At 28.6% G+C, this 23,768-nt stretch overlaps 2 protein-coding genes across 3 annotated transcripts in view; one reads left to right on the top strand and one right to left on the bottom strand.

Annotated features, from left to right (window-relative positions):
- LOC111612776 (72 kDa inositol polyphosphate 5-phosphatase-like) overlaps nt 1–5,638 on the top strand; it is a 31,279-nt gene extending 25,641 nt beyond the window's left edge. For both annotated transcript variants that reach the window (XM_023354028.1, XM_023354027.1), the window contains exons 8-12: nt 2,894–3,061; nt 3,142–3,251; nt 4,902–5,038; nt 5,109–5,155; nt 5,226–5,638. In XM_023354028.1, coding sequence (XP_023209796.1) covers nt 2,894–3,061; nt 3,142–3,251; nt 4,902–5,038; nt 5,109–5,155; nt 5,226–5,299 — 536 coding nt within the window. In that variant the 3' untranslated portion in view covers nt 5,300–5,638. The remainder of the gene's footprint in view (nt 1–2,893; nt 3,062–3,141; nt 3,252–4,901; nt 5,039–5,108; nt 5,156–5,225) is intronic.
- Nucleotides 5,639–8,311: 2,673 nt separating this feature from the next.
- LOC111612779 (glycerophosphocholine phosphodiesterase GPCPD1-like) lies at nt 8,312–23,768 on the bottom strand. The gene is made up of 8 exons (XM_023354031.1): nt 23,616–23,768; nt 23,467–23,544; nt 19,713–19,728; nt 19,451–19,581; nt 19,252–19,382; nt 14,064–14,199; nt 13,049–13,209; nt 8,312–8,733 (listed from the first exon to the last, which is right to left on the bottom strand). The coding sequence occupies exons 1-8, from the start codon at nt 23,733–23,735 to the stop codon at nt 8,622–8,624; spliced, it is 885 nt and encodes a 294-aa protein (XP_023209799.1). The 5' UTR covers nt 23,736–23,768; the 3' UTR covers nt 8,312–8,621.

Below are 23,768 nucleotides of genomic sequence, written 5' to 3'. Positions count from 1 at the left end.
AGTTTGATAATGAAACAGAAATTCATGAAATTAAGTTAACATGTATATAAATATGTATCAAGATAATATTGTATTTACTTGTTTGTAATCAAAACTAGTAACAAAGGTTATTTCTATATGTTTTTACTTACTTTACATTTTGTTAAGACCAGGAGAAAATCCAGTGGTCTTAAATGAAATTTGTGTAACAATTTTAATTTCTTGATAGCTACATTATTTCCTTTCAATAATTTGCATATTGCAGATTCCTTTAATTTTATAATTTTGAATTTGGTGATAGTTTTCTTCTATTTAGGTGTAAACAGTATAGTGGTCTTGTAATTATGTTGCAGTTTGAATCAAAACTCTTAAAATATATTTTGTGATTTTACATAATAAAATGAATACTTTAACATGGTCTTCCACAATGTGTCTGGTGTTAAGTCTGCATATGCAGCATATGTTCCTTCAGATTATATAATTTTATAATATAAAACATACAGACACTTGACTATTATAATAAAATGTGAATTTTAATTATTAATTTCCATATCATAGCAAAGAAAGTTGTTTATAAAAGAAGGCAGGTAGACAATTACTGCAAATACAATGAGGTTTTCAAGATAAACATGTTTGAGTTTCAATCTTGAAATTTATTTTTTTTCCTGCATTTTCAGCCTAAATTCAATATATTTTCTCCCAACACCTCTCTCTATCTCAAATTATTGACCGAAGTATCAATTACAAATTCAAAGCTCAACAATTACATTGATATCTGTAGTTGAAATCTCTTGCAATATAATACATAGTTGCAATTAATGCTGCTTTTCTCTGATTGGCTACAAATTTGGCTTGTGTGTTATTGGTTGAAAAAAGTCAGGTACTAGAAGCTATTGACAAACTTTGTTAAAGCATGTCAAAAATGTTTTATTTATACATAATACAGGTTATACTGTACTTGATATTGTATTAATAAAATACCATATCTTAAGTCAAACCTCAGGTGTTTCTTCACAGTAAACAGAAATCTTGAAATTTGTCTTTAATTTTTTTCTTGTTTCCATGAGGTTCAACTGTGCTGGATTCATTTATTGGACTAGTAAAATTAAATTTATCTATTTAACAAGGGATGCCAGCCTAACCACCTACCTAATGACAAATTACTTATAACAAGGAGCTACTGTACTAATAACTATCGTGCTTGTTGGGAGAAAGAAAATGTGTGATATAAAAGAACTAAAAATTCTGGGCTTTTACTAAAGAGAGATTCCATAGCGTGTATAATCTATCCTTTGTTCTTTCATCAGCAGGTATTTCTGATATAAAATAAGCTTAGTTTTTCAATACTGAATTTTATTCATGATTGTATTGTAGTAATTGACATTTACATAAACATTGATACCACAAATGCCCATTTAGCATTATTGTTTCTTTAACAATGACATTTAAAAATAAAATGTCAGTTGCAATTTTATTATACAGTATGTATTTAACAATTTGTGTATTTTATATTTTTCAATGAAAATTATAAATACAGTAAATATAAAATTAATGTTCATCAAAACTTTGAAAATTTAAAAAATGTTGTATTATGAGTAAAAATTCTAAAAAACTAAATAAAATTGTATAAAAATTTTAGAACTTTTGTTCAGAAATAAAGAAATCTTTTCCTTACATATTAGCAGTGAATTCCAAATTTCACACCTTTATGTGAATTGACAGTATAGTGTCATTTTACATAAAGGTGGGAAATTTTGAATTCACAGAAACTTAAAACCAATAAATAAACCTCTCCTCATTTAAGAACTAACTTTAATATCAAAAGAAAACATTTGATCTGCAGTGGTAGTTTCAAGGCCAATGGTAGGAATGAAATACCAATTGCCATTGAATTTTTTTTTTAAAATAAAATACGGTAATTTAAAATTTATTAACTAGTGCTTTTAAAATTTGGGAGACCCAAAAAGAAGTGCAATATATCCATCTCAGCGATATAAAACAAGGGGTTACTGCATCTTAATAAAAGGAATCTGGCTGTTTGATATAAGAAGGCAATTATTTCTTAACAACTTTATTCTAAATTACCTAATAAGAAATGACATCTGTCTACCAGTTTTATTTAGACTGATATAGAAATTAAAAATTGTAAATTTAGTTGAAGTCAAAATATAAGTTGAAAAGATCCTGTATGAAATAGTAAAATTTTTTTATCTATTCATGATATCGATTCAAGTGAAAAAATACATTTAATATTAAAAGGATGGTTTTACATTAAAAGTTTATCATGTATATAACTACATGAACCAAACTATATGTAAATGTGAAATTTTTTAAGTTATGCATAAACATAACAATTGTGACTATTATATTAACCTATTTGTATTTTGTTGTTTAAATAAAATCTTAAAAATATTTAATTATTGTAATTCCAATCACGAATGTTTTACCCTCATGTTTGTAAAAAAAATATTTACTTTTGTATTTCCAAGAGGGGATAATCCTAAATCAATAAAATTGAATTTATGTAAATGTACACATCAATTCAATTTTATCAATAGTATTACAAATAATTTAGTTTGTCAATAGTTTTATTGGTAAACCAAAGATATATTACTAAAAACCACAATGCATATTCTTAATTTTTGATATATTGGTCCTTCTTTTATTGTTGGTGTACCTTATCAAATTTCATTAAATTTCAAAAGAAAGGTATCTTACTTAAATAGAAGGAAACACAAATTGCTTATTTTTATGCATTTTTCTTTTTGACTGAAATATAATAATAATGAAATTTTAAAAATTTCTATAATTTTATGCTATAATCCATATTTTTCAACAAAGTAGTATAAAGTAGCAGACTTTTTAAAAATAAATTATATTGAATATTTTTTTATAGAAATAATTTTTATTTTAGAAGTTGTAGACAGATTTGATTACGTGTTTTGGTGCGGAGATTTAAACTTTCGACTGATACAAGACAGAAGTGCAGTCATGTCTTTCGTGGAAGAAAAATTACATCAATTAACTTTGTCGTACGACATGCTTCTGCAGTCGGATCAGTTACATAAAGCCATGCAAGAAGGTGAGTAATAAATGTCAAATTTTATTTACATTCATATTTCTGTTACTGTTTTATTAATATTAGAATATATTTTGGGTTAGGAATGGCTTTTTCTGGATTTAAAGAAGGTAAAATTAATTTTGGACCATCTTATAAATTTAATATTGGTACAGATTTATTTGATGCAAAATTGAGAGTACCTTCTTACACGGTAAGTTAAATTTCTTTATTGATTGAAACTTGTATATATAAGCATCCCAAAGCCTGATGTGTTAATATTAAACCAAATGACAACCTTAATTAAGCCCAATTAAGGCTTTTGGTTTAATATTGAAACTTAGAGTAATCAACCCTAAAATATACTACAAATTTGTGATGATGTAGTATATGCAGTGTATTTGAATCATTTCGAGAATTAGATCTAGACAATACTAAACTAATTTTTGACAGACTTAAAATTATGAGGAATGTTTAATCGTCTAAGTAACTAGGGTTATATATATATTAGTTAAATTATCTGATATTTTTGATGTGTAATGAACAGTATATTACTCAAAAGATTGATAAAGAAATAATAAAATAACTGATTTGTTTGCAAAATGCAGCAAATATTATAAAAATTATTTACAAAAACATTTAAGCAATATATATTAATGAACAAATTGATATTAGTGTGTTGTATACAGATGTTAGGTTGCTGGTCCACAAGTGTTAAGAATAAAATCATGTTTTAATTAGTACAAAATGGCAAATTTTCTCTCTCAACTTCACACCATAGAAATTAATAAGCAAAGTTTGGTTATTATTAGTTAGTTTACTAAAGACAAAAATAGATCAGTCAACTTAGTCAAAGAAAATTCTCTAATGAAATTTATTATGCATCTTAAAAGATGGAATTTTGAAATGAAAATTCTTCATAGGTACATTCAAAATTGGATTATCTGAAAAAATATCTACTCTTATTGATAAAATCCTGTTTGGTTTTGTTGTGACTAATTAGTTATAGTAGTGCAACTGGAACTGATAATAGGGAGGGGACCTGAATTAGAATGTGAAAATCTGTATTCATCCCTATATCATTGTGGATGAAGAGTTTCATGTAAATGTACATGCTTATATACAATATCTAAGTGTCACAGCCAGAAGCTAATTTTTGTTCGTGATTCCTTTTAAGGCAAAATTAGTTCTTGTCACTTCCAACATTGCTATTACTATACTTTTGCATTGTAATAGTAAAAGTTTACATGAACAAATATTGTGAACTTTATTAAATCAGTGTAAAATTTGACTGTCAAATGAGTAGCAAAATGTACTTTTCTGAGTAAAAACTTTGCTAATTCAAACTAATAGATGGTAAGCCTAGTGAGGTTCTACTGCATTTTAGATTAAAAATGTCCAAGAGTGCATCAGAAAAATGGCACTCTTCAAGTATTTTATTTTAATTTGAAACTTCATTATTTTGATCTAATTAAATTTGTGTATTGATATTTGTATACACCATTATTTTGAATATTTTATGCATTTTATTTGAAGCATCATAGGATTTATTTATATCATTAAGTTTGACAATAACCATATTTCTAGCTTTTTTGCCTAGCTACAGGTTATACAGCAATGGAATTTGGACACTGACACACAACAAAATTCACATACACAATCGGGTATACCTTGTTTAGATTTATTTTTACTATTCCACACTTTACCTTTAAATGTCTGAATGATCTTTGAATTGTCCTATTGCCAAGTTTTATGTACAATGTCTGGAACTTTTTATGCTTTGGTGAATTCACTTTGATCTCTTAATCTTCTAGAACAAATATGAGAACTATTGTAGATTAAAGAAATAAGATTTTCTCTTCAGGATAGAGTATTATATAAATCAAGAAAATCTGGAGTGGTAGAATGCCTTAATTACGACACGGTGCCATCCATAAAAACTTCCGACCACAAGCCGGTCTACGCAGTTTTCGAAGTGTCAATCCGTCCTGGCCGCGACAAGTACGTAATTTTTATATTTATTTTTATTCGGAGTTTACTAATTATTTTATTAACTAAGACTATTATTTAGCATACCTCTTGCAGCTGGCTTATTCAACAGAGATGTCTATTTGGAAGGCAAGTCTTGTTTCATATACATTATGCTTTACAAAATCTGAATAGTTTTGTATATTCATTTGTTTTTCAGCTATGAGAAGAAGAGCTTCTGCTCTAGATGTGACTGCAGATTCTAGAAGTAGCATAGTCTGTTCTATTATGTAATTGTTCAAGAGACATCCTTCAGTTCATTTTGAGGGAAAAGTGCCAATATACAAGAAAACAATTTTTAACGATTTTATAACATTTTTACGTTTTAAATGACAATATTTTAAAATCGGTGTTGAAAAGAAATCATAATTTTTGTGCACATTCATGTTATTTATTGTCAGCATAAAACATGTACATAAAATGAAAAATATTTATCTTGTTCAGTTTAAAACATGTATATATTTTTCAATCCAAAGTAGTTCACAAATTGTAATTTTTTTTCTCCTTTACCGAAAATTTCTGGTTTTAGTGTTATTGTCCATTTTAGAAAAATTGTTTTTGGCAATAAAGTTTTAATTANTTTTTAATTAATATATTTATTTTTGATGTGATATATATAGACTATAAATCTTTTTTAAAAATTAAGTAGGAAAAACTTGGAAACTATTAAAAATTATACGTTGTTGATGATATAAATTTTGATCTTTAAAATACAGTGGTACCTCGACATACGAGTGTTTTGAGATACGAGCCGCCGAGTGAGCAATATTTTACTTTGAGATGAGAGCAAGATTTGAGATATGAGGAATCACACACTACACTGCTGCACACGACCCCAACATGCAAAGCGCATGTTGGTGTCGTGTGCAGCGTCTAATGGTTTCTCCCATCTCAGACTAGACCTCAGTCTGTGTGCTTGTTTCCCTCGTTTTCAAAGCATTTTTGATAAGTTGGATTCGCGTTTTTTGCTTTTTGTACATTTACAAAACATTATCACATTTATTTTTATAACCATGGATCCAAAGATGATGATGATGTCTATTGAATTAAAGTGTGAAATCATAGAAAAACATGAGCAAGGTGTGCGAGTAATTGACTTGGCGAGGATGTACGGGCATAGCACATCAATGATATGTACTGTGCTTAAACAGAAGGAGTTGATAAAGGGTATAACACCAGCTAAGGGCATTACAATAATTCCTAAGCTCCGGACCTCTCTCCATGAAAAGATGGAGAAACTACTGATGGTGTGGGTGACAGAGAAGCAGCTTCAAGAAGGAACCTCAACACAAAGCATCATATGTGAGAAGGCATGAGCAATTTACGGTGATTTGCTGAAGCAGATTCCACACACTTCCACAAACGAGGAATCGGAAGACTCCTTTAAAGCCAGTTGGGGCTGGTTTGACAACTTTAGGAAAAGGCCCGGCATTCACTCCGTCGTCAGGCATGGTGAGACAGCAAGTTGGGATGTGAAGGCAGCTGAGGTTTACATCAAAACGCTTTCTGAACTGATAGAAGCCAAAAGATACATCCCCCAGCAAGTCTTCAACTGTGATGAGACAGGGCTTTTCCGGAAAAGGATGCCGAATAGGACTTACATAACGGCAGAGGAGAAGACAATGCCAGGTCACAAACCCATGAAGGATAGATTAACTCTAGCACTTTGCGCCAATGTGAGTGGCGACTGCAAAATCAAGTCTCTGCTAGTATACCATTCGGAAAATCCCAGAGCCTTTAAGTCACATAAGATTTTAAAAGAAAAACTGCAAGTTATGTGGAGGGCAAATCCGAAGGCATGGGTCACTAGGAAATTCTTTGTGGAGTGGATAAACCTGGTGTTTGGCCCTTCTGTTAAAAAATATCTACAGGAAAACAACCTACTCATGCAAGCCCTTCTCGTTCTTGACAATGCCCTGCTCACCCACCAAATCTCGAAGATGATTTACTCGAAGAGTTCAAGTTTATAAAGGTTCTCTACCTACCACCCAACACCACTCCTATCCTGCAGCCCATGGATCAGCAGGTGATTTCTAATTTTAAGAAGTTGTACACCAAGCACATTTTTTGGCGCTGATTTGAGGTGACGGAGAACACAAACCTTACCCTTCGAGAGTTCTAGAAGGACCACTTTAACATCGTAATATGCCTAAGAATTATTGATCAGCCTGACTGGGTGTTACAACGAGGACCTTAACCTCTGCCTGGAAGAAGCTGTGGCCTGAGGCTGTAGCTGAAAGGGCCTTCGAAGGATTGGAACCTGAAGTGTCAGTGGTAGAGGAGATTGTTTCTCTGGGAAAATCCATGGGTCTGGAGGTGGATGAGAGAGATGTGAACGAACTCGTCGAGGAACAGTCTCAGGAGCTGACAACCGAGGAGTTACATGATCTACATTCGCAGCAGCATACGGTGGTGCAACGAAAAATTAGTTTTGAAGAGGAGCCAGAGATGGAGGAGGTTATCTCTACAAGAGATATAAAGGAGATCTTGGGAATGTGGGAGAAAGTTGTAGAGTTCGTGGATAAAAATCACCCCAAAAAAGTTGCAACTGGTCGTGCATCGGAGTTGTTAAACGAAACTTGCCTAACTCATTTCCGCAATATCCTGAAAGGGAGGAAGAAACAAACCTCCTTGGACAGTTTTTTTAAACGATCTGCACGTGAAAATTAGCAAAGCGTGACAAAAAAAGCGAAGACCAGTGACGAAAATTAAGCGCTTCTGTAAGCACTTCACTTTTTCTTTTATTATNATAAATTTATATAAGTTTTGTGATATTTTATGTTCAATATACATTGAACATAAAATATCACAAATTTATTTTTTTGGGAGATGTTGCTCCCCACATCAAGGAATGCATAGTAAATAATTAATTGTGGAATGGTTTACATTATTATTAGAATATACAAACTTAGTAAATTCCCTTCATTTTGACAATGTCAAGACAGACCAACTCCAATCTTATTTTACAAATCAAGTTTTTTAAAGTATCTAAAATACAACTTAACTCAGCCTGAAGAGTAAAAATGGTAGAATTTTGCTGTATAGTCAAAGCTCAAAAACAAGTTTTTTTGGCCAGTTAGAGGTATTTCTAAACTCTAAATAGCTTATTGCAATACCTGTCTGTCTCTCTAACAGATCAGTTTTAAAAGAAAATATGATGAAAATAATTTTGATAAACAAAATCTTAAAAATTGACTAGGACCAGTTTGTAATTGATTCATATAAAAAAATCACAGAGTAGACAAATCTGTCAAGAAAGTTTTATTTACAATAAACTTATTTTTTCAACTAACTCAACTATCCTGGCTTTACACACTCCCATTTTAAAATTGGGGGATTTTCTTAGTTAACTACATAATTTAGAGGCTGAATCTTTACATTTGAACTCCATCACAGAAAAATATATTAAATTTAGTTACAAAAGGATTTATAAAGAATGTTATCTTTTTGGATGAAGATGAAATAGTCAGAATTTACATTTTCATCAAAATATGTTTTAGTTGTATTAATATGTACATTAGTTCACAAATATCTGAAAAAGGTTTTGACAATTACTTTAATCTGCACCTGGAACTTCAGCCAGTTCTACGTCATTTAAAATTGATGACTGGAAGGTTGGGTCGATGACGTAAACGGCTTTCTTTACTTTTGAAGATAATTCATCAACTCTAAAATAAAAAAAAAATAATAATTACAAGGCATTTATTTTTAAAGAGATTTTTATGTAAGATTTGCAGTTATGATTTTGGTTGGTCTTTCTAACAGAAAACTATACCAATCTTTAAAAATTTGGCTTTGTAAGTATTCTTCCAATTGATTCTTTTTATTTTTGATAAACAAAGAATAAAATGTCTTCACTTTTGCCAAGTCCAATTACTTATTTCTACATATATTTTTTAATTGTTTAAAAGTTCTCTGGTGACGAGCCCAAGACTATTTTTCAAAGGAGTAGTCTCTGAAGAGAGGTCATCTCTGCAGTGGAAGATTGTTGTTCCTGTGATTGGACATGGTAAAAGTGAAGACATTTTAGCCCTACATATTTTTTATTAATGCATAAATTTATAAATTGGATAATTTAACTAAAAAACAAAAACTGAAAAAACACTTTATATAAACAAATGTTATTCCTGATCATATAAACATTACACTAATGCACAATTGTAAATTTATATATAATTAAAAAAATACAGTAGAACCTCGATTATCCGGACTAATTGGGGATGAAGGTAGTCCGGATAATCGAAACAAATACTTTAATTAGTCTTTTAATGATAATACAACACGTTTTCTTTTCGATGACATATCGGTAATATTAAAAGTAAATACTGTATTTAAATCGTGATCAAATTTTCAAGAAACAAACGTTCGTATTGAATTTGGACTACTACTGACCAGCGCTAACAGACTACCCATTGTTTAAAAGGCCCTCTGGCAGCTCAAGAATACGGATTTTATAAAATAAAAAGCAGTTGAAACTGCATTTTTATGAATAAAAATTTGACAAACTATTTATCGTTTTATGACGAGTAAAATTTTTTCGTCGCGTTCGCGGCTTTTAAGTAATGCATAAACCTTCGAGGCGCGAGGCCCTTCGGACCGCGAGGCATAGGCGGTGGCCCACGTCGTCCATGCCTTACACCGCCCTTAATCATAGAAATGATGTAACTTGAATATAAATTATTTATAAATACTTATGTCAAGTTATATTTTTATTACTACATAAAATATATTAAGAGTTTATGACCACTGTGCTGGGTGAGACGTTGTTGAAACAAAAAAAGTTATGCATTCCATCACGTACATAAACAGTGTTGTAATTCGCCAAGTGCAAATCAGCAAATTCGTAAATTTTTGTTTATTTTGAACAATCCGGATAATGGAGGTCCGGATAATGGAGGTTCTACTGTACTAATCTTAAACAATCCGTAGGATTTTTAGAGGTTGACATAAGTGCACCAGATTTTATTGTTTATTCTGACAGCCACTTAATGGTTTCTAGACAATTAAACAAATCTGCAATGTCTTTCCAATTCAGACAATCACCCAAGGACAAACAATTGAGTAATTGGTTTCAAGTGATTGTCGTTATTGAAAAAGACATTGCAGGCTTCCTTAATCATCTAAATCCTCTTTTAAGTGATTGTCAGGATAAAATTTGATTTTAATATCCTGTCTGTAATATCAGTAACTTAAGAAATGTAGAACTATTAGAATGATTGTCCATATATGAAACAGATTTAAAATGTCAGGAAAAAACTCCAAAAAGACCAGATTACGTAATAAATGACACCTCGAGTACTCAATTTCAGAATGTTTGACAGAATCAAAATTCAAAAACTGCTTCCCATTTTGGTATGAATTAATCCAGACATCTTGCAGGTTCTGTCTTTCACAAATGCATCTCATGACATCTACAGGTATTGCACATCTTATATGAAAAATGAAGACAAACTTAATTGCACAAGGAAAATTTGGAGAAAGTAATTAAACATAGTAAAAAATGCAATTTCACTATCTTTTGTTGAATGTAGATTTATTATAATTTCTGTATATTTTATAAAGAAAAACAAATTATTGCATATTATTGAATTTATTTAAACAAAAATTTATAAAAATTAATTTGAATTAAAATTTTAGATTTTACACTATTCAAATTTTCTTTGTCTAGAAAACTGATACATTATTTAGATATGAGTCATTTACATCAAAATTTTGTGAGGATAAATTTAAAAAATTTTAATTCACACTTGAATTTAATTGTCTACTTGGACATAATGCATTTGTGTAATTAAGTTAAAGTATTAAGTACATTTAAACTGTATAGCAATTTTAAAATTCAGAAAAAACTTTCAGGAGGAAAAATAATAAAGATTAGAGGATAACATAAATGTATAGTAAATATTTAGTATAAATGTTACTATTAAAAGTGATAGCATACCATCACTACACTAGCGTAGTGAGGGAGGGGCAAGGGGGTCTATCATGCCCCGGTCTCCAAGACAAACAAGATTTGCTTCTGGAGGGGGGCATCAATAAAGTGTCATGCCCCAGGCGCCAGTTATGGTTGCTACGCCACTGCATCACTAGTAACATAGGACTTTGCATGAAGAAGATTGAAATTTTCTGTAAATTTAACAGTTTAAAAAACAAAAATTATGTTAAAATTTGTCAATTCTTACAAATAAAAACACTCAGATACAAAGTTTTAGTAGTAGACTAGAGAAATAAGTTTTTATACAATAAAATAAAATAAGCAACTGATAAATTATATACTGTTGATTATACAGTTAGTTTTGTCAATAATAAATTAGATATGTCTTGTTTATAAAATCTTACTGCCAGATGTTCTTTCCAGCATAGAGTTATGAAGGAGTACATGTCGAGAGTTGATATTTGGCACAGAGTATTAGGTGCACATAAAAAAAAATCCAGACTTGTAGGTAGTCGGGGAACCGAGAATTGAGTCAAAATAAAATACAAAATGGCAACTTCTTCCACATACAGGCAAAACAAGCCACCTCACCCCACCGAAGTCAGGTAGGGGAGAGTACCACCCACAATCATTCTAAGAAGTTAACTCTGGCCTTAGGACCGAACACGTAGTTTTTTTCTGTGTTAAATAAAATTTGTAATTAATTTTGTAAATTCAAATATGACATTAAAACAGTTTTATGTCATTACGAGTGGGCTTTTTTTTTTAACATGATCTAGTATAGTAAAATTGTAGGACAGATGAAAATTTGACGTTATATTAGGGTTGTTGTTACATTCAACGACATTATAACTGGGTTAAACTGTATATTGTTTGTGCAAAATAAAAAAAATAATCATGGCTACTGTATCATCCGAAATTATTTTTTTCAAAAATGGGAACTTTTCGTTATGCATCGACAAAAATTCAACCCGAGCAGACACATAATGGAGAGAAATTTTGAAATTAGATAGGTTAATTTCATTGAAGATGCATCATGGACGATCTCGTGGATGGCGAAGTTTGAATGATCGCACCCAAAAGCAGCAATATCAAAGAAGATAGGAGAATGAGAACGAGACCTGTCTTGAGCATCAAAGTGATTCCGTCTCCAAGACAAGTCTTGTCCCAAATACGGTTTTGCTATTTTACTTGTTTTATTTATGAAATACATAATCAAAAGCAAACTCAGGAATGAGAAATTGTTACTTTTGTAATCATATCTTCACAAACATGACCTATTTTCAATCTAAATTCTATCAGGTGTAATACTTTATTCAAATTTTAAATGGAATATTCAAACAAATAATTTAAACAAATTTAAAGAATACAAAAGCAGTAAAGTAAAAATATAAAACGAACAATTATTTATTGTGACATTGTCAATGTTTGGCTGCAATTTTTAATCATTTTTAATTTAATTTAAAATATATGCTCTCCATCTCAAATTAGTAGTGTGTTGCCTCTGTACATCATACTTTCCTGTGAGATGACTGGCACAACTCTCTAGCTAACTCCTTTCAGGGGAAAATTGAAATAACATGATTTCTGGTGCAAACCAAAAGTTCATATATAGTTAATCTGGGGCTTCCTGTTCCTAAGCTTTCTGTATCTAGTTTTGACATTCATCTAACTAACTCAGTTTGAGATCACAGAAGGACAGATGACAGTGGGAATTTATAGGTCCTAATTTTTTCAAATTGCAGCCCATTAAGTAGCAAATAATATATTAAAGTATAAATTACTATAAAATTACAATTTATTTCAAAAGATAAACTATCAGATGTATATACTATAAAACTTTACTAATAAAATTAACATCAACGTTTGACAGTTTATTGAAATTTATATAATAAAATAATGTAATATATAATTATCAGAAAAATATTTTCTTTCAAGATTAGGTAATATTATAAAGACTTGTTTAACACTAATTTCTAGATAATAATTTTTAATCTGTAAATTTTCAAATAAAATGTTACTGACTATAATAAATAATAAAATTGACTTACTTATCATATATTATACCATCAACACCCTCTTCTTTTAGGTTGTTAATAAGATGTGAGCAATTTACATCATCTCCCCAAATAAATAGAACAAGATTTTTACTTTTCACAAAACTTATTAATGATCTATTCTTTAGAATTTCTTCTGCATGAACATCTATACCCTAATGCGTGTAAAATTAAACATTATATATTAGAAATTAAAACAGTATTTTTAATTTATTGAAATTATTCAATATACTCAAATACAGTATTTCACATAGAATTATATAAGACAAAACCAAAAGGTTTGAAAGACGTTAATCTTTTAATTTAAAATAGCATTAAATCTAAACAAATTCCATCTATTTTCATAAGAGTTTTATTGCGAAAGTAATTATATGTATAGTGAAATTATAATCTAACAATTAAAACCAGACATTTTAAAGAGAAATATAAACATGTTTGCAAGAAGACTTTTTCCATGCCCATCATGTATTTTGTCAGGCCCATAATAGAGCAATCAGGTGATGGGGGTCTAATATCCAGAACAGACTGAATGACCATGAAAAATTTCTGGGGTTTCAGCCTGGATTCAATCTGACATTTCAGAGCATTAAGGCTGGAGCTGTAATCACTTCAGCCATTAATAGTATTCAATTATTTGATGACCAAACAATTTCTCAGAAAAAATAACTGCTGTAACTTAAATTTCATCAGTAAAATTTAAATTGAATTTTCTGAGATTTCTATGTAAGAGGAAAGCAACAAAAGTTTTTTGTTCTTTCAACAAGCAAAAATTATGGGATATGAATGACAAATACAAAACATGGAGATTGATTCAGTCTATGAATTTCCCCAAATGAAAAGGGAAGCCATTAATTTTTTTTTTCAAATTTATGCATAAAATACTTATGTATAGTTAATTGCTACATATACAGTATTTGATATAATTATTGTGTGATTACCATGTATATTTAAAATTTATTATCTAGTATATTTAACAAATTAATTTAAATAAGCTCTAATATAAATTTACCAGGATTCCAATGCTAAGTGCAAAAAATGCAGCCATAGGAACAGATGATGTCCTTAAATCTAAATAAGCAGGATATTTTTCTGTAACACCTTGAGTTAAAAACAATAAGGGGTACTTATTTTGTTTCATTCGAATCCTGAAAAACATTTTAGATTCAATCTGTCAATTTATTTATATCAAAATATTTACTATTAAAAATATTTATTTAGTAGAATAAAAATTAAAATATTGAATTAAACTAAACAGATTTTTCTATGTTCAGTTTTATTATTGTAACAATGAGTAAAACTAAACCATTTTAATAAAATCATGAAAACAACAAATGTAAAACTATTTAAGTTGCTTTATATTAAATATCTTTAAATACAGTAGACCATCCATTATCCAAAATAATCAGGATGGGACAATTTCAGATAACTGATCACATTCAGTAGGGAAAGAGTAAAAAAAAAATATAATAAAAAGGTAATTAATTTTTGTACAATAGCAAAAAGCAATTAAGGCATAAATTTAATACATACAAATAAGAAAGTGAAGTCTTTAATTTATTAAAAACAAGCACTAGTTTTTCATTGTAATCTACAACATAATGATGAAACTTTGAATTCAAATTAAAAAAAATAGAAAAATTAATATTAAATATTGCACAAAACTCAAAATTTATTGCCATTCTTTTTTGAAGTAGTCTCTTATTTTGCTTTGTTTTTACATCGCTTTTCTTTCTAACTCTAAATACCCGACTTGCTTGATCGTCAAGAGTTGAAAACTGAAGTAACCTGAAACAGGTTTATGCTTCAGGCTGCATTTCTAACAATGTGAATGTGTCTCTAATGCACCAAATGTGCTTACTCACAATGCAGCATTTGATTCATTAGAAGCAAATGTGACTCATTGTGCTTTTCTATTTGTACGAGTACTATAATAAAATCTAACACTAATGATAAGATTTATTCAATCATCTGTAGGCATGCTGTTGAGCTGCATAAAAGTTTGGAGAATACAAATTCTGGAAATTACAAAGTTAATTTTGGTTAATAAATTTTTTGGATAATTGACAATCTACCATAATATTTTAATATAATCAGAATTAATATTGTTTAAAAAGTTTAATTTTTCATCATCAATAATTTACAGGAAAAAATTTATCTTATTTTTTTAAAACAATTTGTGCATGATTTCTATTATTATGATTAATATTCAGCAATGATGTTTTCATAATTTTGCATTAACTTATTCTTTCTTAAACAATAATTATTTAAATATGAAAACCCAATGCGTATTTTGTAAACAATAAATTCCATTAAAAAGTTCATTTTTAAGAAGTTTTCTTACAAAAAATTTCATTCTTACAATTACAAAAAGAAAAGTTTTAATTTTATAGTAGTAATAGTAATATTTAATATACGTTTTGTCATAATAAAGAAGGCAATGCAATGAACAACATTCAGAAAATTTATTAAACTGAATACTTACTGTAAAAGCATTATCTAAATATTTAGATGGAAGTATATAGTATTAGTTCATTCATTAATATATTACTATTTTAAACTGTTTCAAGTATTATAACAAAAAAAAATTTGAAAGAGCATTAACAATTGTATTAAAAATATCTTTTTAAAAGATATCAACTCAAAATTTTACTTTTACAAAGTTTATTTTTGCATAATTACATATTTGAAAGAAAATTATTGCCTAACTTTTAGTAATCAAGTAAAAAAAATTTTTTTTATGCAACATACTGAAAGTATTTTTAAATATTGGTTCTTTTAATTTTTTTAAAAAGCAAATTCAGGAAATTAAAACCTTCACACACAACAAAATTTTTCAAAAATGCAAATACTAATTGTTAGAAAAAAAGTGTTGTATAAAGAGGACTGATGAAAAGTTATCTAAACCATGCATTAGAATTCATGTGTAATTTGATTAGCTATGGTAAAAAACAATTTTTATGCAGTAAAAACCTCATTTTGATATAGGATAATTCAAAGTACAGGTAACCCCTGTATAACACGAGAGTTATGTTCCAAAAAATTTCCATGTTATGCGAATCCGTGTTATATGAAACAAAGAACTAGTGCGAAAAGGGGGTTAGGTTCCAAAACTTAAAAAAACATGCTGTTAAATCCTTATTTAGACCGGATTAATTATTCATTTTTTTCGTAGGTAAAATACTTATTTATTATTTAAGTAAATGTTTTACCAGAGGATTCATCCTATATGGTAATCTCAGCATGAGCATCATCAACTGGTAACAGTTTCTGAATGAGTTCGTTAATAGCGGTCGCACTGCAACGGGGGTGCGCTGCTGTTTGTAGGCATTTTGAACAATGGTGAAAGAAAGATGGCGGCGCCTGCACTATCGATAGTATTGTGATGGAGAAATCTATAATTCTAAAAAGAGCTTTTAGAGGCAAAAGAAGGGTCCAAATTGTAAAATTTAACCATTAAATGGATTATTTGTTGAAAGAGCATTCAAAGTAGCCACGAAAACAATTATAATGCTTGCATGGAGTTATAAAAGAACACACCCTTTATTACATTTCATGTTGTACGAGGGTTTTATCCAATTCCCAAACCGTGTTAGAGTGAACCCGTGCTATAAAAGCACCGTGTTATATGGGGTTACCTGTATTGTTGCAAAATTTGTAGTCTAGTCCCTGACCAAGAAAATAGGATTTTGTATATTTTAATTTGGATAATTTGAAATATGTATACAATGAAATTTGAAGTCATTATCTGCTCCAGTGACCTGCAAAAATATCATTTATATTATATCCATCATATTACATGTTTACAAGGAAAGTTTCCATGCCAAAGTGACAGTTTTGTTTTTGGTTTATACATTGAATGATGTTGAACACATGTACAGAAAATCAACAGATATTATAGATTTCTCCATCACGATGCTATCGATAGTGCATGCGCCACCATCTTTCTTTCACCATTGTTCAAAATGCCTACAAACAGCAGCGCACCCCCGTTGCAGTGAAACCGCTATTTCACCTGCCGTTGAGTGAAACCGCTCATTCAAAAACTGTTACCAGTTGATGATGCTCATGCTGAGATTACCATATAGGATGAATAATCCTCTGGTAAAACATTTAATTAAGTAATAAATAAATATTTTACCTATGAAAAAAATTAATAATAAATCCGGTAAATTTAAAAGTTTATTATTATGGAAGAAATCTGTTTGGCCTTTATCTTGGACATTTTTTGCAAAAATTTGTTGTTTCAGTAATTCCAAAGTCCATTAAATACACACGTATATTCAGGATAGAATGTGTACTTATAGCTTTAGCCATTAATAGAGCTTGCTTTCATCAGTTCACATGATTTTCATAATCTCAAACTCAAGTGAAATTCATAGCAATTCTTAACGAAACACTTAAGATACTTTTGTATATTATTTTCAGGTCTTGCTTTGAATGTAATTTAAATGTAAAATGTTTATGCTAGACATTTTGGGCAATATTTAGACTAAGTAGTTCAATAAAGTTAGTTGATTATAGGCCTCTACTTTTCAGCCAAAAATTATGTTGGAAAAATTAGACTTGTTTTTAATTAAAAATAAAATGATACATAAATGTACTATACTATAAAATGGAATATTTTTTCTTAACATAAATGCATTGGATAAAAATTACATACTTTACAAAGTTAAGTGTATCATTGAAAGAAGTTCTTTTACTCCAAATATATGATATGATACACAATGGTAACATTGTGTATCATATCATATATTTATGATATGATACACAATCATATATATATATTATGATACACAATGGTAACATTGTGTATCATATTTGCAGCAAAAGAACTTAAGTGTTTTATTTTTAAACATATATCAAAGTTAAACTCCTAATATAAAATCATTATCTTCAAATTCTTTGAAACAAAAATTAACTTATTCTTTAAGAATTTCTATGCATAATTAAAATTAATTCAATTTTTTCTTAATTTGAAATTCATAAAAAGATCTATAGAAGACTAGATAATAAAATTGTATTTTCACTACAAAAATCTTGATCAATCAGAAAAATTCAGATTATCTATCAAAAAATAAAACAGAAAATAGCAGAATTTTCATTAATGTCCTCAAAAATCAGTCAAAAATCATAACTTTTAGAAGATGATTTTTGAAGAAATTAAACAATGTTAAAAGGAAATTAAATTTATGGTCAATTTTATACTATGACACACACTATATCTCTGAGAACCAACATTTATTGCTTTAACAAACATTTTCAAACCTGATCAACAGGCCATCAGGTATTTTCAATTCTCTGGAGCATTTTTATAATTGTTCCATAGATTCGAATGATTATATGAAAAATTCAAATTTATAAAGGTTCTCACTCTGTCAATATAATTCCATATATTGTGTTAGTATATTTATATTGTATTTTATTTATTTAATTCCTTCATTTCACATAATTATACTGTTTGTTATATTTGATATTTTAACAAAGTGTTCAAAACTTTATAAATTTGAATTTCTTTTCACATAATCATTTGAATATTGAACCATTATAAAAACGTTCCAGAGAATTGAAAATACCTGATGATGGCCTGTTGATCAGGTTGAAAACATTTGTTAAAGCAATAAACATTGATTCTCATAGATATAAGACGTGTTTGTCATAGTATTTAAGGAGTCTGAGTATATGTTGAAATCAATTTTATAACTTGTTTACTAATTTTTAAAATTGGATAGAAGTTGAATTTGCAACTTGATGTTTTAGAAAACAAAATTTTATCTTCAATTAAAAATAGTGAACCTTATCAAATCAATATTTATTTGATAAAAATTCTCTTCATTTACTTGATTTCCATAATCTTGCATCATTATGAATGAAATTTATAATTTCTGGCTGTAATTTACTACTCTAACAAAAATGTTTTAATAGTTAAAATCTCTTTTGTGAAAATCAAACAAGTTTTTGCAATAAAAAATACCTTAACCTAGTAATAATTATTTGTAAATTTCTGAATTAACTTCATAAAATTTTATATGCAAATATAACTATACTTATGAGTACAGATAAGATATGTGTATTCATATGTATGTAAAAAAACACACTGAAATATCAGATTAACTGAAAAATATACAAATATTGAGTTGAACATTCCAAACATTTCACTATCAATTTTACATTTCATATAAAAAAATACTACTACTTACATACTGCAAATATCAGGATCAAAACAAGATAATATTATGTATCGTGTACCAGCATATTTTAAAATAATAGTTAATATTTTATCTAAGTAGTCATTAAGTTCAAATCGCTGATCAAGCTCCCAAGTGCCATCCTGTAGCAATAGTTTAAAATATTAGTATCAAATATTAAATTTTAACTTAAAGAATTTCCATAGTTCACCCTTAATTGCATTGGACTTTTTATTTCAATATTAAAGCTAGCTTCAGGCACAACAGCTTTCAGACAATATTCTAATGTTGGAAATGGCTGATTATCTTCATAATCATCATCTCTAAATAAATTTGTATCCCCTATTCATAAGATAATATATATAATAAAATTATACTTTATTACATACTACTACATTGAATTTTATAAGCATAAAATGCATATAATGTAATTACTTATTTTATAATAATTAAAAAATTTTTGTATGGTTTACCTGTAGCTGGATTGAGCTGAAAAAGAAAAAAACGATTGCAAATAATTAATGAAAGGTCCATGCATTACTATGAGAAAATTAAATAGTAAATATAGAATTTAATATTCAAGTTTAAGTTAGGCTTTACACATTACTTCAGATATAATAAAGCCACTTTATCTGAATTCAAAATTGTGGCATAAATATAATTGGTGTGTATGTTAATATTACAATTTGTTGGAGAAAAACAATTTCAGAAGATGAATCAAAATTAATATAAAAACACACACATACTATTGGATTTCTTAAGTTCATCTTTAGAGGATGTAAACAAAATACAAAGTAAATCGTTCAGAGTAATAAATAAAGTATAACATTCTGTAATGCTTTCAAATCAAAATGAGAATTTAAAAAAACATTTCCAGCAAATATGTATTTAAATTAAACACACAATGGAATGTTTTTTGGCCTCTTAAGGGCCTACATCAAGCATCAAACTTTGTAGAACATTGGAGATTTTAGAATGTTTTTAAAATTGTTTTCCTTTTGATATCAAGTCATTTTTGAATGTTTAACATGTGTTACATTTCTCATATACTCTACAAATTACTATTATAAGACAACACTATAGATAAGTTTCAGTATGTGCATGTATCATCTTGTAAAATCATTTAGCTGCTTCCCTTTAGAGAGTTATCAACCAACAACTGCCATGCAGCAGATATGTCACTCAGTCATTACTTTTAATACACTTACCATTGATTGATGCATTAAAAATTTCCCAGGCCTACAAGGTTCTTATATTTGATCATCAAAGACTTATTAGTTTTGCCTTATCCCAGATAATTGACACCCTGGACTTGCTCGCATATTGGATCAGAGTTGTTACTAGTTTATCATTACAGATGTCCTGTAGGTGTTCTTTAATGCTGTGTGTCAATGTGATCTCAGAGATATTACATATGTGGCATCTACTTTCAAATCTATTGTTTATTATGGGGACAACATACCCCTTGATCTTATCTTTGGTGTTGGATAATGAGCAAAGATGATTGGATTGTGCTGATTCATTAGCCAAATACATTAACACAAGGCTATCTTTTTATAAGTGGTTTGCAGTCTTGGATCAAAGTCCATTATAAGTTATATTTGAATTAAATACAAAATGTTCCATTTTGTATTTAATTCACATACATATTTGCTGGAAATGTGAATGTATGGTATGTTGCTTTTAATTTATGTTCCAGCTATTACACACTTACATTACAGAAGGAGGATGCTTTGAAAATTTATCAAAATTAACAACCAGCCATAAATTTATAATTGTCACAAATTGCATGCTATGTGTTTTTAAAGTACAAAATAGCATTCTAAAAGATCTGTTAATTAACATAGATTTTTGATTATACAGTAAATACGGTTTATGAATAGGTATCTATTTTGATTTGAAAGTCTTTAGAATGTTATGTTTGAGTAAATTTTCTGTTTGACATTTGGATTTTATATTTTCTGGATTTTATATTTTCTGAAGATGGACTCAAGTGCCTTATTGGTGTTAGACTTTATTTTGACCATTTTAACTCCAATACAATAGTATTTTTATTTTATATTTTAGCTTTTAGAATATCCTGTATTCTAAAATCAAAATTTGCTTTCATTTTTGAATAATTTATTAAAAAAATGAAATGATAGTACAATAAGACCCTGTTTAACACTGCCTCAATTAACACTGATTTGATATAATGCAGTCTGCTTGAAGCCTAAAAGAAAAGCTCAAAATTTACACTGATTCAAATTATCGCAGCATTTCATTGATTTGTATATAATATGATTATTTATGAACACAAACCAATCAGCAAAAAGGTTGCAATTCATCTTAGCACTATACTTCCCTTAAATCTATGTTTTGTGCTATTTTGGAAAAAATAACATCATGGATCATCATGCCAAGCAAAGTTCATATGTCTGATATCCATTAGACATATGAACTTTGCTTGGCAAGAATTAGCTGATAAACACATGGAGTGTGGAAGAAGATATGACTGGAGGTATCCAAGGATTCTCACGAGAAGAGTCTATTGTTGACTAAATTGTCAACCTAATCGATACAGCAAGAGGAGGAGATGTAGACAAGCAGGATATTGAGGAGTTACTGCAGGTTCTGGTGAGAGCCTTAAATTTTATCTAAAGTGGAATTTTGTTCTAATTATATAGAATCAGCACTGTTAAATTAGGTTAAAAAATCAACAGAAAACTGCTTACTATTGGCATGCATGCACAAAGTTAAATTGATAAATAAGAAAATCAATTAATCAAAATATTTTTATATTAAAGGATGTTTAATAAAAAAAATTAAGCCATTAAGACCATTCATAGCTCTTTAAAGCAGAAATTTAATTAAAGAATGTAGAATTTGAATAATTATGAAAGGATAAAACAGTACATACGAAGTTTAATCATCCAAAACAAATGTTTTCCTAACCCCTTCTGAGTTCATCTTCAGGTAAATCAGCTGGATCAAACTCTAATATGAACATTGTATGCACCTGTTAAAGGTTCAAGTAGGTCATATTTTGTTATATACAACCTGATGTGCAGTTTCTGTTTTAGGATAAAAACTTGTTGCTTAGTAGTAAATAACTGCATACCAATTTTAATTTTTATTATAAGTGATAAAATTAAAAACTGGGAGAACACATTTAAATTATTATATGAAATTTTGAAAATAAGTTGAATCATAAAAAGAAATCTATAAGTCTATTGTAAGAGAAATAGTAGTATAAAATAGTCAAAAGTGGTATGTGATTTACTTCTAGACAGCAACAGTGCAATGCAAATGCACAACTAAGTGGTGTTTTTTTTCACCTACAGCAGAAGTGCAGTCAAAATAGCAACCTTATTCAATATCATTCCCATAAAAAAAAATATTAAAAATTGTTCTTTAGAAATGTATTTATGATTAAGTTAAAAACTAGAAGATTAACTGTAATGCTTTTTTTTGCTTACTACATTCAAAGAATATTAATAACTTTGTATTTGATCTCAACCAAATAAATTAATTTTTAAGTATTGTATATTGACAGTATGTACTTTTTAACCTCAAATTATACTATCCTTAAATAGAATAAGTCAATATTACTGATTTTCAACCTGATGTAATACTTATGTGATAAAGAATACTAATTTTGAATGTAGCCTATGAAAAAAATATTAAATTTATTTAATTTTAAATAGATCAGTTTTAACTAAGAATTTAATTGTAAATCATTCATATTTCATATATTAGATATAACATATGCTTTTCCTTATTTGCATAAAAATTAAAAAGAAAGCAATAGATTCATACTTCTCAATAGCGAAGTTCCAAATATATATATGATGATCAAAAATTAATGTATCCGAACAGCCGTTGTTTTAACCAATTTATTAAAGTTGTAATGATGAATTAAGTTTGTTCACAAATTCAAACAGAACTGTAGATATAATGTTGATTGAAAAACTTGCTAGAAATAATTTCTTCACTATGAAATTTCTTATACTTTGGGATGAGATAAAAGCAGTATTCTTTGCTTCAACTTGATTTAAATTCATGTAGTAAAATGAATAATGATTTTCTAATATTCATACTTCCATTAATCTAAATGGAAATAACATCTTGATATGGAATTATTCAAGCAGCTATCTCAACCTTAGAATTATACTATGCATCTTGTTATTTCATTTAACATAGTAGTAAAATAACTGTACACAATATTTAACCTAAAACTAAGTTAACCTTTAGCTGTTTTAGCTGCTTTTCTGTCAAGTCTTTAACAGCCACTTCTAGTAGTTCTGTTGTACTTGATTCCTTTTTCTATTAAAAACAAAACAATTAATTTAAGAATTTAGTTAGTTATTCTTGGCTAATTAAGTACTTATTCTTACACTTTTTGGAGAGAGACAAATATAGTAATCATGATATACAATTGGGACTTTATCTTTTGTCAGTTGGACATCTAATTCTACCATGTCTGCACCCTGTAAAGCATATACAGATATTATCATAAAGACTTATTTCATAATAATGTTGGAAGTATT

This window comes from Centruroides sculpturatus, unplaced genomic scaffold (assembly GCF_000671375.1).
Source record: "Centruroides sculpturatus isolate CEXI.00-Female unplaced genomic scaffold, Cexi_2.0 scaffold1854, whole genome shotgun sequence".
NCBI classification, from domain to species: Eukaryota; Metazoa; Arthropoda; class Arachnida; order Scorpiones; family Buthidae; genus Centruroides; species Centruroides sculpturatus.
Note: the sequence above shows the minus strand (reverse complement) of the source record. Positions and strands in the feature narration are given on the sequence as shown.